Below are 14,566 nucleotides of genomic sequence, written 5' to 3' on the forward strand. Positions count from 1 at the left end.
CGAACAACCCCCAAACGCAAATCATTTGAAGTAGAAGTAGTTTTGTGTGTGTGTGTTTTGTACACAAACCACACCTGAGTGAAACACAACGTCCAGCGAACCCACCATCACCGTAAAATGAGCACACGTGAGCCTCAGGGTGTGTTTTTAGTAAAACACACACACTGAATGTTGTTTTGTTTACCCCAAGACGCAAAGTTTGAAGATATCCAACACTGCTGCTATCTGGTAATCGATAAAACAACACATGAGTTTTTGTCTTTGAATGAATTATCCTCCTTTGACAGCTGAGAATTAGATTTAATTGAGTTAGGCATTTATATATTTTGATACTGCATGTGTATGTATTCTATGTCATATGTGTCTTTCAAAAGTATTTTTTCCACTGTTAAAGTACTTTTGATAATGGATTCATCAGTTTATCTAATCTAGTAATCTAGATCAACTGATTCCAGCTCTTTTAATGTGAATATTTTCTGCTGGTTTGGATTGTTTTGTTTTTCACAGCTCTATGACAGTAAACCGACCGACATTTTGGGCTTTGGGGAACATGGATTGACCCTTTAAACTATCATCAAACATTTTACAGACCAAAAAAATGAATGGATTAATTGAGAAAGTAACGATAAAAACAATCGTTAGTTGGAGCCCCAGCCTGATTTCAAGAATATCAGATGAGATACATAAGTGTGTAGTTTAATAAGTTGAGATCTATTTATAAAGTTTGTGTTTTGGTCACTTGAACTCGACTGAATTGTTGAATTGTTGCTACATTTATGTGCACTTAATACGCTGCACACTGGTTTGAGACAAACGTCAAATTCTGTTTCTCCTTCTGTCATTGAGGTCAGGATTTTATGTTGGAGTTTAGACAATTGTTGCCCAGATAACCAGTTGAAGATTATGGGTTCTGGTAAGAGGGACTGTGATGTTTCGTCCCACCAAATAGATTCCATGGACACCTTGCAGAGAATTGGATATGAAGTGTACATTTCTTTTGCAGCAGGAGTCATCGCTTAAATTTGGGACAAGAAATAAAATGTTTGTAAGTTATCTGTTCCTGTTCAATTTTTCCTACCAGGCTATATTATTTCACATGGCGGACTCACGCAGACGTGCACACGCCCTCAGATATTTGCAGCTGTGCCTCAGTCAGGGCCACACAAACGTTTGGTCACGTGGTTGATTTATGATCAGCCTTGATGGGTCACAGTTGGTCGGGGCCACACAACATTGCTCCTGGTCCTCCCCTAAAAATGGCTGCTGCCATGTTCAAACTCACCGTCGCCCATAAATCCAAACAGGGGCTGCTTTGAAATAAGGCCCCACAGTATACTGAGCATGTGACACCGGTGTAAACAGATAATTCATCTAACTTCATCTAGACCGACTTAAAGTGACACTGAGTTTTTCTTTGCAAGTTATCTAAGGTTATATCAAAGTCCATATTAAAAAAAGTGTCTACGGTAAGTGTGATATAATTCGATAGATAAAACCAGTCTCAGTATCAATTCAGTCAAGGTGCAGAACAACAGTTAACAGCATTAACAGTCTGACAGGAGATAACCGTTTTTTAAAAGTGCAGGTCACAGTAGTAGCTAATCTGCCTTTGTCTCAGCAGCAGGGGGCGCTGCAGCTGAAGACACCAGTCTGGCAGCTTCTTCCTGGGGCTCCACCGGCCCTTCACCACCTCCGTCCTCCTCATCCTCCTTCTCCAGGCCCAGTGGAGGCTGTCTCTGTGTGTGCCTGGAGCGAGCTCGGTGCCTTCGGGGGTGGAGGAAGAGTGCGGGGTCCGGCATGGCTGTCGGCTCTGCGGGGCCCATCACTTTCTCTATGGGCACGCACTCCCGGGCGCGCTCCACCCTTGAAGACGCCCGAGCACTCTTACGCTTGGGCTTTACCACAGGAGAGGAAGGGGAGGCTCCCAGCGGCATCTGTGGAGAGTTCAGCTCGGCACCGCACTGGGGCCCCTGACTGTTGGCTCTGGCGAGGAGTCCCTGCCTCTGCTGCATCCGCTGGTGGTGCAGTTTCTGCCTGGCAGCGTGCAGCTGGAAGGAGAGGTATGCTGCTGCCTCGGTTTGCTTCTGCAGCTCCGTGTTGAGGATGGTGGAGCAGTGGCTGCGGCGCTTCAGCTCCTCCAGGAAGTGGCGCTCCTTTTCCTTGAGATTGGCTCGGAGGGCTCCCACCAAAGCCCCTTTGTGACCCAGCTCCTTACGAAGCTCTCCTAAGGTGCAATCGCGCTCAGCCAGGCGGGTTTCCAAGCGCCGACAGCTGGCCTCCAGGAGCTCCTCTTCCTCCTGTAACTCTGACACAGAGATGGACCAGAAGTGCTTTTGTTAATCGTAAACATATGTTAGGAATCTGAATGCTTATAAACACTTATAAACGACACACAGCTCAGTACAGGCTGTGCACTATAGAGGGAGTGCAGTTTATCTAAAGCGGAGCGTTTGTTGGGCCACAGCAGCTCCAATCCTCGGCACATATGATCATAGAGGCACAACTCAGATTGTGCAGATCATATTCAGGCTGCAATCCACTCAGTTAAATATAGATCCAAAGAAGTGTCTGGAAAATCACCAGATGAGGATTATGTGTGAGCTGTATCGAGTATAATGGGTTTAGAGATGGAGATTACACACACATGGGAAGGGTAATCAATTGTCAGGCCGTACGAGAGCTGGGCAATATATCCAAATTTGCTCCTTATCATCAAGTGTCCTCATGTCTCGTTTTGAGGATAGCTGTGTGACACACAGATGTGTCTTTTACATGAACGAAACAGTCAAATTTCAAAATCAGTCAAAATGTTTGATTACTATCAATGATTTATTTTTTCTCACAGTGTGATCACTCGCAAACGTAAGATAAATGGATGAGTTCACTTGCGTTAACTTTGTTCAGCCATCTTCAAAAAACTCAAAGAGTAGTAGTGCTAACATACGAGACACAGTCATTGTGCACCAGGCGCATATTGCACTTAAAGCTAGTCGTTGCAATCTGATATATTCTCACGTCAAAATAGTCCACTGACTGAATCCTATAATATCAGCTCGTGCTGATTCAGGCATTGCTCCCGAGACACAAAACACGACTTGAGGCCTCCTCTCAGACTTGAACTTCACCCTCTCCGCCAAGGTCAGGTTATAACGCAGTATGCTGCTGCTCTTTGTTGTTTTATTTTTTTTTTGCTTCCGTAAACAACAATTGTGCTCTTTCAAACCACTAAAATTCCCCAGAGGAGAGGGAGGTGTGGATGAAAAGACCAGTGCAGCAACCTCAGGGCTGACTGAGCTGCAGTCTGCCAGAGGAGAAGGAGATTACATCCACAGAGGCCGGCGCTGATGCCTCCGCCCATAGAAATAGGTCAGGTTTCTGGGTAGGAGAATCCAAAAACGCGAGAGGGAGGCTTGCTGAGCACTGGAGGTGAAACTACTATGAAGCATGGAAATCCATATGAGGCTTAAATGTAAGAAGGTTCTTCATACATTGATAAAAGCTCTGGGTTTGATGTTGGATCCACCACATCTTGATTGCTTTATGAGCTTCTCTCTCTGATCACTCATCCTTTCTGCTTAATTTTAAATCTGCATAACTTTTCTTTCATCACACTAAGTCCTTTTTCATCTCTGCTTTTTCTTCGTCCCGTGTCCCTTTCTTCAATCCTCAGTCTTCCTGGATTGATCCTCTGACGACCGATCAGTCTCAGGTTGCTCTGTCGGCCATCACCACACCCAGTTGAGCTCATATGCTAACTATAGACTACCTAATGTGATCTTCATTTCCCTCCATACCCTTCTCCCCTCCTCCGCGTCTGCCACTCAATCCACTCCGCCGCCTCGTCTTTTCGCTTAATCGCCCTCCTCGCTACCTCTCACTAGCTCTCTCCGTCCACCTCTTCCTCTCTCTCTTTTTTTCCCCCCCGGCTCTACGTCTCTCTTGTTCTCAGCAAAATCTGTAAGTGGACACCCCCGCTGGGACGACGAGGGGGGAAAAACGAGAGCAGGGAAAAGAAAAACGAGGATGGATCAATTTGTCAGGGTGGGAGGAGAGAACACAGGGCCGGGCTGTATCGATGGATCGGGGGATAACCTGTCCTGGAAAAAGGAGATGAGGGCTAATAGCTGAGTAATGCAGCCAAGCACGATTCCCCCCACTTTTCTCGCTACAAGCATACACACACACACGCACACACACACACACACACACACACACACACACACACACACACACACACACACACACACACACACAAACACACACACATTGACACTCTCACACAGCCTTTTGACTTCTCTTTCCCCGGTCTGTCTCTAATTCTCTGTGACAAAATGGTGCCTATCTCTTCATCCCTGCATGCAGACACCAACAAGCGGTGCTGCTGGTGTCAGCTAGGAGCCAAATATGCTGAGGCGTCCTGTCTGTCACCCCCCCATACAGCTGTGACCAATTTCTGTCACACAGGGAAACCACTTATATGTGTAACGGAACTAATAGACACATATAGGTAAACATAGATGCATTTGAAAACTGCCTGATGTGGTTTGTGTTTGGTCTGGAGGATGAAGGAGGGAGGAGGGTGGCTGACTGGGATCATTACCCCGGGGGGATGGGAGCCGGACTCAGATTTGTCTGAGGTCTGCTGGACCGTGAGCCGCCCAGGGACCTCTCTTGTCTCCCGGGTGCCTCAGCCAGATGTTTGAATCAGGATCATTGTCTCCTGGGAGATTCAGCATCCCCTCTTCTTTCTGTTTCTCTGTCTCTCCTCTCCTCTGTGTGAATGCTGCTCCGCCTCCAGGTCTCCATGGATGACAGGAGGCGGTGTTGCTCAGGTCCTGCCTACGTGACAACACCCTCCAGCACCAACACCTCACTTACGATATACATACACTCACCGGCGACGTCATTGGGTAAACTTGTACAATCTAATGTTATGGGAATAAATGGGAATAAATGAAGAGTCTTTGGGTTTTGGACCGTTGGTTGGACAAAGGAAGCAATTTGAAGACGTCACTTTGGTCTTTGGGAAATTGCGATGAGCATTTTCCCCATTTTTTTAGACTAGACAATGAATCATGAAAATAATCAGCAGAATGACTGATAATGAAACTACGGCCTCAATAGTGAACATAAAGCATTATCTTTATCTCTCTGACAATGACAACAAAAACTGACATTTTTTAAGCTGAATTCATAGCAGAGATGTTTTACTGGACTGCACTGGACTTTACAGTTGTCCATTAATAAACCATCATATAAAGAAAAGGGCTGTGAGTGTCTGTCTGCCCCATAATGTTTAAACTTCTTGATTTGTTGCTGATTTCTTCTGCATACACGATGTTGCATGAGGTTTCTTCATTTTCTCCTCATTAAAAGCCTTTTTCTCTGGTGTTTTTTCCTCATCTGACTCAAGGGTCTAAGGACAGAGGATGTTGTACGCTGTAGATTTTGTAAAGTCCCTTGAGGCAAACTGTGATTTGTGATCCTGGGCTGTATAAATAAAACTGACTTGACAGATAGGGGAGCTGATTCATGATGGAGGTGGGTGAGGAAGAAAAACAGATGCATGAAGGAAGATGGAAGTTTTTTTACAAACCTATTTGGCTTCTGCCAGGAGGATTCACCTTCAGCTCGCTTGTCAACTCTGAAAACCACAAGAGACAGACAAAAACACAAAGAAGAGGAGTTAAAGAGACAGTAATGTATATAACAAAAACCCCAACATGAAATCACATCGTTAGAGCTTCCACTGAGATACTCTATGGTGCTGAAATGTCTTATTAAGGCCGTGAGCTGACATTTTTCTGTTTGCTGCTGCTGGAGAACATAACAGATGCTCGGTGCAGTTTTCTAGCACATTTCAAGTGAGCTCATGCATAATTTATGAAGCTAAATCTGAAACTTTACATCAAAGACCGTGTGTCAGGGACTCGGCCAGTAATGTTGCATTACTTGTCACAGTCTGGAGGAAGAAATACGTCCTTTACTGTAACCTCAGTAAGACATATTAGCATTTTTTAGCACTCCTCACTGAAATCAATATTCACTTAGATAAAAACTACAGGCTGTGCAATCAAGAGGGAATGCAATCCAAACAGATAGGAAATGCTTTTCATTAAGAAACCTAAGCAGAGCCGCATTTATCAAAACATCTGATGTGGCTGAATAACCCTTTACACGGTGTTGTGGCACATTTCAGGCATTTTCACAGTTTTTTTTTTTACAGTTTCACACTAAAACATTCTGCAGACTGGTTACAAGATGATATACTTATGGGAACTGCTCAGCGGCTCAGTTCAACTTATGGGAACTGTTCTCATGTGATTTCTTGTTTCAGATTCTTTTAGTTTTAAGAACTGATTATCAGGATAATGTTGTGAATTGCAATCGTGTTGAAAAGGATCACCGTGAGATGATATTTTTATGCTGTTTAACTTCTTGTCACATTCGGATGGCTTTTATGTCTTGCATTAGTGGACGCCTTGGAATCATTTTATCATGTCCCATTAGAACAGAAACAGACACTGTGCACTCAGCAGCTCGTCTATCTGAGATTTATTGGACAGTTTGATCACAAACTTGATTATGCGACATTTTTTTGTTACTTTAGTAGGAGGAAGTAACAATAGAGCTGAGTGAAGTGAACATTATCAGGATTATCCGAACATTACGTGACACGATATCTGGCATTTTGAGGCACTGGGTGGATTATATCTCAACTAATGGTTGATGTTTTTTTGAGGAGATAATGGATCAGACTGGTTATTAGGAGTGTTGGATTTGTTCCCTGATACAAATATATTTCAGCTTAAGCGTCCCTGACGGGGTTGCGTGGGTCAGACGGCTGCTCGTGCCTGGGCTGTCAGTCATGTTGATGGTAATTCAGAAAGGCCTGACTGCAGATAAAACTCCACTTTCAGCTTTCAGCACACGCTCGAACACTGAAATGTGTGTGTGTGTGTGTGTGTGTGTGTGTGCGCACGTGTGCGTGTATGGCAGAGATTTGCCCTATTTCCCTTTGCCAGAAATATGGGCCTGCTCGGTCAACTGTGATGATCGTAAACTAGTTTAATTCTAAAAATGGAGTACGACAGCATTATTAATCTTCAACTCTCACTTACTTAGATGTTTAATAAAAATACAAAATACTTTAAAACATCGTGTTTTTTTGCCTTTTGGAATCAAAAGGAGATCAATGTGGAGCAGCACATGCGTTATTCCTGGCCTTTCTTCTCCTCTTGCTCTCCCTGTCACACCCTTTCTCTTTCCCTCTGCAGTCAGCATAACACACCCACCCCATGCAGCTGGCATGGAGAGAGAAAGGCAGAAATGATGAGGAGGGCAGGAAGAAAGATAGTAGCGAAGGAAGAGGGGAAAGGACAGGAAAGGAAAGGAGGGAAAGAGGAACCCTTAGTAAACAGCTCTAGACAATCTGATTAGTTGTTAAGTATTACGCTGACTACCAATGGTGAGAGACTCTGAGTCCTGTTTCCTAGTAATTACAACAGCCAGAAGCACTTCATTTAACAGCAGGGAGTCAGCTCAAGGAACCATTTCTTAAAACAACAGTCAAACAATGAAAACGTGGCGCTCAGCACATTTCCAGAATGTGTAATGCTTTGTAGGTCAGGCATATCTCCTCCAGCCTCACTGAGCGATCAGGGTTTTTGTTTCACAGCTCGACCTTGGATGCTGCACAGATATCGTAAAGGACACACGCCGAATTGATCGCCATGGCACGCTATAAACACATTATATAAGAAAAAGCCCCCATTTCAAAAGAGGCACGATTTGATTTAGCTCGTACTTCAAAGAGACAAAGATGTGAGCGGCTTTATGCTGATGAGACACAGAGAGTGTACAACAATAATACAGAGGTCAACGGTAAAAAAAAAAAAAAAAGGCAGAGCTAATACGCATGGTGACATCGTCAGCTCAACCTTGCAGTACCCTTTCAGGCTGCACATCAGTGAGCTGGCAGAAAAACGCCTCTCTCACACCTGCAAACCACATTAGCCTATCAGCACCGAGCCTGAGAGCCAATCCTCCAGACTCCTCATCACCTCCAACTATATCTGTGAACCTCTTTGAAACCGAGCCAGAAACTGTGAGGATGACTTCAAGTTATACATGCTGGCAACATGCATAAACACAGTCAGCTGCCAAGTCACGAAGAAGGATTTCAGGGAGTTCATTGTGGATATTTACAGAAGCCACAATTTGCTTATTATTGAATTTAAAACTTTTTTTTATTTCTTCTGTTCCAATAAGAGTGACAACATTTTGCCCTTCAAGGTCTTCTACAAGGAATCTTCGAACAGACAAAATGTGGGACAATAAAACATGGCATACATGTCTTCAGGCGATACCAAATAAGAGGAGAGCACAGTATCATAATAAATAAATTAATACATGAATAAAAATTGTGTGAACAACAACATGCTGTGGTGGAGGACTTTGACAAACATCAGAAAACTGCAGTGCTTGAAACCAAAATCCACCATTTAGAGGTGAATGTTGAAGTGAATGTACTGTGTGGGAATGACACGACTTTACCTCTGACCCCAAGGAGTCGACAACGAGAAAATCCTTACATGTATGTATGATCTGCACCAACAAGACCTCAATGAAACAGGAGAGCCGCCTGTCAGGCAATAAATATGCAAGTAGTAGGAGTCTTGATGCTTTCTCAGTGCAAAGCCCCTAAGAATAAATCATATCTTTGGGAATACAAGTGATGGCCAGAGCTCAGCACTCTGAGACGCTGCACTACAATCCATGCAGAGCGCCTCATCATCCTCTGGGTTAGTAGGACACAGGCGAAGGTCAGCGCTCGGCTTCTGTCAGGCCACAAACCAAGCCAAATGGGTAATCATAGACTTAATTTCACCATCCACAAATATAAAATCACCCCGCCATCACCTTAAGTCTCATCAGGATTCAGACTCCATGAGTTTATCTGCAGCAGGCTTGACGGCTGTAACACTGTCTTTATACAGAGTCAATCAGACAGCAGCTGGTTTCATAGTGGATCACATCAGCCCAGCTCTCAGATCTTTACACCGACTTCCTGTTTGTCCAGGAACTGATTTTATGATCCCACTGTTTGTTTACAAAGCACTGAATGATTTAAGGCCAGAGACATTTCTGATGTGCTGCGACATTAATAACTGCCCAGAGCTTTCAGAATGTCCTGGACAGGCCAGCTTACTGTCCCTACTGTCAAAACTAAACACGGAGATGTAACATTCAGTATTTAAGCTCTACATATCTGGAACAAACTCCCAGACAACTTGAAAGCTTTTTGGATTGGATTTTCCCCTTATAAATGTGATCTAAATGTGTCTTTTTAGTTTGCCTTGTTTTCTGTTCGTATTTCCTTTTATGTTTTATGTAAAGCACTTTAACTTGCTATGTTGTTGAGACACTATACAAATAACCTTGCCATGCATACTGCAAATCTGCAGGGGTACGAAGCGGCTACTTGATCTGACTTTGCCGTTAAAAAGACATTTGCCTGCAGAACCTTTTAACTGATTTTCACTCGTCGCATCATAAGACGCTTTAAAGATGCTCAGCAGGGAGAGATGTGTGTTTTTAGTGAGCGTGGTGTAATAATGTCCCACATAAAACCTCTGAGGGATGTGGAAACGAAAGGTTGTATTATAGGCAGATGCAAACTATGGAGCAGATAAATGACTCCTGCAGCTGCAGGGTGCTGAAGAAGGTATATGGTGTGTTTGTTTGTTGCCACTGAGAAAATGCAGAGAAGTTCTCTGGAGACGTCTCCATTGATTACATCACTTCTACAATGAAAACTATTGTCTTTCTGAGGGTTTGACCGCACATTGTCCTGTTTTTCTCGGAGCTGACACAAATATAACATTAACTCCACGTGGATACAATAATAAACACTCTGTAACAGCAGTATTTGGGGCCGCCCTTTGCGTTAACAGTGGGAGACACTGGGAGACAGAGAGGAGGAGAGGACGAGCAAACAGGAAGAAAAACACACAGTCTCTTTGTCGGTCTCTCTCTACACACACACCACACACACACTCACACACACACACGCACGCACACACACACACACACACACACACACACACACACACACACACACACACACACACACACACACACACACACACACACACACACACACACACACACACACTGTAACCCCCAATCACAGCATTACTGACCAGATGTGATCTTGCAACAGAACTACAAAGTGATGGAGGGAGTCAGTTTCTACACAACTGGTCATATTGGCTCTGAGCCATCCCCCACACACACTCTTTCTCTCCCTTTCTCTCTCTCTCTCTCACACACACACACACACACACACACACACACACCCACACACACACACACACACATACACACAAGCCCCTTCCCCCCGGCTCTCCTCTCGTGCATTTGTTAACCACCATCATATGGATTACTGAAGCTATACGATCTGTGGATTAACATTGATGTGCGCCTAAAAAACATGTGTGCATTGTGTATTTTGCTTGTGTGTATGTGTATGTATGTTTTTTCTATGTGTATGTGTGTGTGTAGTTATTTTTTTCCAGTCACATGAGGAAACTCTCCTCCATCCTGTGGACACAAACCTGCCCTCTACATGGTTAAATATTAACTATGGATTAAAGGGTCTGCTTTAAGGTTTTTAGGTTGAAATAATGATCAGGGTTAGGTTAGAGTGACTGTTCAGCTCAGATCTGTAATCATGTTAGTAAAGGATAAGGGAAAGCCTCCAGGGAATTAATGAAATTAAAAAAAAGAAACCCCCCACAACATGTGAGTGCACTTGCTTGCTTGATTAAATGGAAGGCATATCCATTAGGCCTGAAACAGGAAATGATGCAAGCTACTGGAATTGTAGCATGACATCACCATGTAGTCACTGTCTGGCATTGATTGATGTTGCAGACACACACGTTAGAGGAACAATGAGGCCTGTATGCACATGAGGTCTTCTTAACTGCAGCTTGTAACACAAAAGCAGATCATTTGTAGTCCATTAAATCAATGTGAAATGACTGAAAACAAGGCTCTGCCGCGATATAGAATTGTAAAAAGAAAACATCTGTGTGCAGGCTTGATGGGTTATTACAGAGTTAAAACACCTCACTGAGCTGTGTTCTCTCCAATAATACATCATGTCTTTAATTAAAAAATCTCTGTAAATCTCTCTCTGAGGGTAGAGGGGGGTGAATGAGAGAGGTCCTCGCTGAGGCACAAAACACCAGGAGGGCATCAAACAAAGAAATCCGTGATTAACGTGAGCTCATTATTTCAGCTGTAATGGTTTGTTAATCATCGACACATGATTTTGAACTATCACATGGTTTCTGCTGCTCAAATGTGATGCCTGTTCTGCTTCTTTTTTTTTTCATACGCGACAGAAGGTTGAAAATATTTGAGTATTGAACAAAATTCAAGCAGTATGAAGATGTCACTGAGAAATTGTCATTTTTTCATCATTTTAGTACATTTAGCAGATAAAAGTTCGAAAATTAAAGATATTTGCTGCAAATCTCTTAACTCCCCTTTGGTGTAAGTGATATACATACAGAATAAGCCTTCATCATAAGCAGATGGTGACTGAGTAGGTCAGAGAGCACCTTCCTGAATGTGAATTTTGAGGTCACCCTGTTAGAGAAGGAGCCATTGAGTCCCTCACCTGAGCATCGTTTCTGCAGGGAGAGGATCTCCAGGTGGAGGCCGTGGAGTAAGGTGAGGTGCTCCTGCCTGAGGAACACCACGCTCCGGTCCACACTCGCGATCTGCCGAGACAGGCTGCTCTCATCAGCCATGGCTGAGTCTGGAGAGCGAGAGAGAGAGACACACACACACACACAGAGGGAGGGAATCAGATCAGAAGGATGAGGCTGATTTTTATTGTTTACTCCCTCAGCATGGGACTATTCTCCAACTTTATATCCCACTGTAGCTCTGAACTCCAGCTGCTAAATGTCACTCTTTTTTTCTGACAACGTGCATATTGCTTGTGTCAGCCCTGTAGAGATGGGAAAGTGCAAGTTTTGTATCGAGGTCATGTGGGAGCTATAAATAAGGTATTGATGACCAGAGAAATCAACAAGAAATGGGTGAAAGCATACCCCTGCTGCCAGGGTACAGCTAGATCAATAACTCGGCTTAGAACGAGTCGATGCAAATGCCTCCGCTTACCTTTAAATTGATGTTAAGTGCCAAAATCTAATAGACGCGCTCGGTTATAAAAACGTCCATGCTGGCCTCCGGTGCTGGTCCGAATCCTGTGTGCTGCCGCATCCACCCGAGCGCATCTTATCTGAAGCGTTGAGGCGCTTTCCAGCTGCATGTGACGCCGTTTGATTCGAGGCTGGATCGCTGCGTAAAAATGCGACACGGCACCGCGCTCCTCCGGCAGAACCGCTCCTCGCTCCCGCTACATCCGAGCATCACCAGGAGGAGGACGCTGTCAGACCGCTCGATGTGACGGAGGAGAGTGCGCAGTCCATTTTTTTTTTCTTTTGCACTACGTGCGCACGTCTCTTTCTCCTCCTCCTCCTCCTCGTCCACAGAACTGAGGCATCGAGCTGCTGTGTGGCGGCTGAAAACAAGCCACCGCGAGCGAGAAACACGCGAGAAAAAAATAAAAAGAAAGAAAGAAAATCGTACGACGGAGTCAGAGGCGCAGCTGATTGGAGGGGAGCAGCCCGGATCAGCTGCGCGTCGACTCCGGGAGAGGATCAATACAGAGCGCGTGGGAGCACAAAAGAGAGACGCACAGCTGTGATCGCAAAAGTAAACAAGTAAACAAACAAACAAAACAACATCGAGATGTGACGGAGGGAGGAAACACTGTCAGATCCACCAAGTGTGACTTGGGCACCATGGACAGAGACAGGCCCGGGGTCATGTGGTGGCGCTCAACCTGTGGTCCGCGGACCTCATGGAAGACGTCTCATGAGGTCCACTGCTGTGCAAGTTACCTTCATTTTAAAATAACCTCTTACCTTACCTAATAACATATTACTATCTCTGTAGAGTGATGTATTATATACTACACTACTTTTTAGGTTCTTTCACCAAAATAACATTCAAATAGCTGAGATTGTTTTAAATAAATGGCCTGGGACACAGTGACCAGCGGGCAGATAAGCGACCAAAGTCTGAGATATTATGAGACAGTGTTAAAAATTTGTAGGCTTAGTCATATGAAACACAATATACCTTCTAGAGGGACATCTCATTTTCTATTCCACAGAACAGGGGATGTTTACGTATATGAGATTCAAGAATGTAAATTAATGTGCGCTTGGAGGATCATGCTTCATGGAAATATGGCTCATTTCAGTCACACAGACACTTGAGAAAGATATAGGCTCGGCTGTATCAAGCACACATACACTGTAACGAACTGCTGTACATTTACGGTGGATTTACAACAGTATCCTACTGTATTTTCAAATAATTGTAAAATACTCTTAAATTTTCATCCCTCACATGTAAATTAACAGTTAAATCAGTCATTTAACAATTACAGTAGATAACTGTAATTTAACAGCATAAAACAGTATTTGTAATGCATTCCTGCAAATTTATGGTGGATTGCAACAGTATTTTACTGTATTTGAAAATAATTGTAAAATAATGTTAAATATTATTATTCTTTAATCCCTTCTCGAGTCCAGTCATTATCCATCGGCATCTCACTGATGATTGATGATCAAACTCCAAAAATGGTAATATACTGTTAAAATAAATAGCAGTAGTTACATGTTACTGCAATTAGTCTATTTGTAACCTTTTTTTTTTCCTGAATGCTGCACATGTGTTGTCAAAGGAATGAGAACGTTTTTTTCTAATTTGCTTGTGTTTTGTCTCTTGTCTTTACGGCTTTTCATGCTGCTTATTCTAAGCCAAGAGCTATCCGTAGCCCAAGGCTAAGAACTGAGTCAGGGATAATTTTGCCTCTTTTCACACAGACTGTTAACCCAGGGTTAACCTTAGCCCAGGGCTGCACGAGTCACACTGTACTTATACCAGCCCTGGATTAAATGTCTGTTGAAACACAGAGCTAATGTTTACATGCTAGAATGTTGTGTTATTACACTGTTTGTTTCAGCCCCGTTTCACACTGGCACCTTTTAACCCTGTATTTAGTAGAATTTTAGATGATAACCCTGCAAACTCAGGGCTCACCCTGCTCTGGAGAAGGGCAACCAAGCACGAGGCTAAAGTTGATGTCAGCCCACTTTGGAATGGGCCAAGATTGCACCAGTGTGTACGCCTTCTCAGCCTGGGAGGGTTCTGAGCTCTGGACTATGCACCGTGGGTTAAACAATCCTGCTGGCTGCACAGGTAAGAAATTACAATATGTATCCGAATACCACAAGTAGTGATGGGTAGATCCTTTGGCTCTGATGCAGCCTGCAATGTTCAAAGTGATGACTGATAACGAAAAATATCAAAAAGAAATGTAATGATGTTAAAGTACTAATATTTGCCCTCAAAATGTAGTGAAGTTGAAGTATAAAGTAGTGTAATAGCAGTACTATAAAAGTAGAAA

General features: G+C 43.7%; 1 protein-coding gene across 1 annotated transcript; it reads right to left on the reverse strand.

Annotated features, from left to right (window-relative positions):
* Positions 1-383: 383 nt before the first annotated feature.
* si:dkey-54n8.4 (coiled-coil domain-containing protein 92) lies at positions 384-12,904 on the reverse strand. Its single transcript, XM_037085906.1, has 4 exons — positions 12,202-12,904; positions 11,693-11,833; positions 5,597-5,644; positions 384-2,305 (listed from the first exon to the last, which is right to left on the reverse strand). Exons 2-4 carry the CDS (start codon positions 11,823-11,825, stop codon positions 1,599-1,601), a joined length of 888 nt encoding a protein of 295 aa, XP_036941801.1. The 5' UTR covers positions 11,826-11,833; positions 12,202-12,904; the 3' UTR covers positions 384-1,598.
* Positions 12,905-14,566: the final 1,662 nt, after the last annotated feature.

This window comes from Acanthopagrus latus, chromosome 2 (assembly GCF_904848185.1).
Source record: "Acanthopagrus latus isolate v.2019 chromosome 2, fAcaLat1.1, whole genome shotgun sequence".
Taxonomy (NCBI): Eukaryota; Metazoa; Chordata; class Actinopteri; order Spariformes; family Sparidae; genus Acanthopagrus; species Acanthopagrus latus.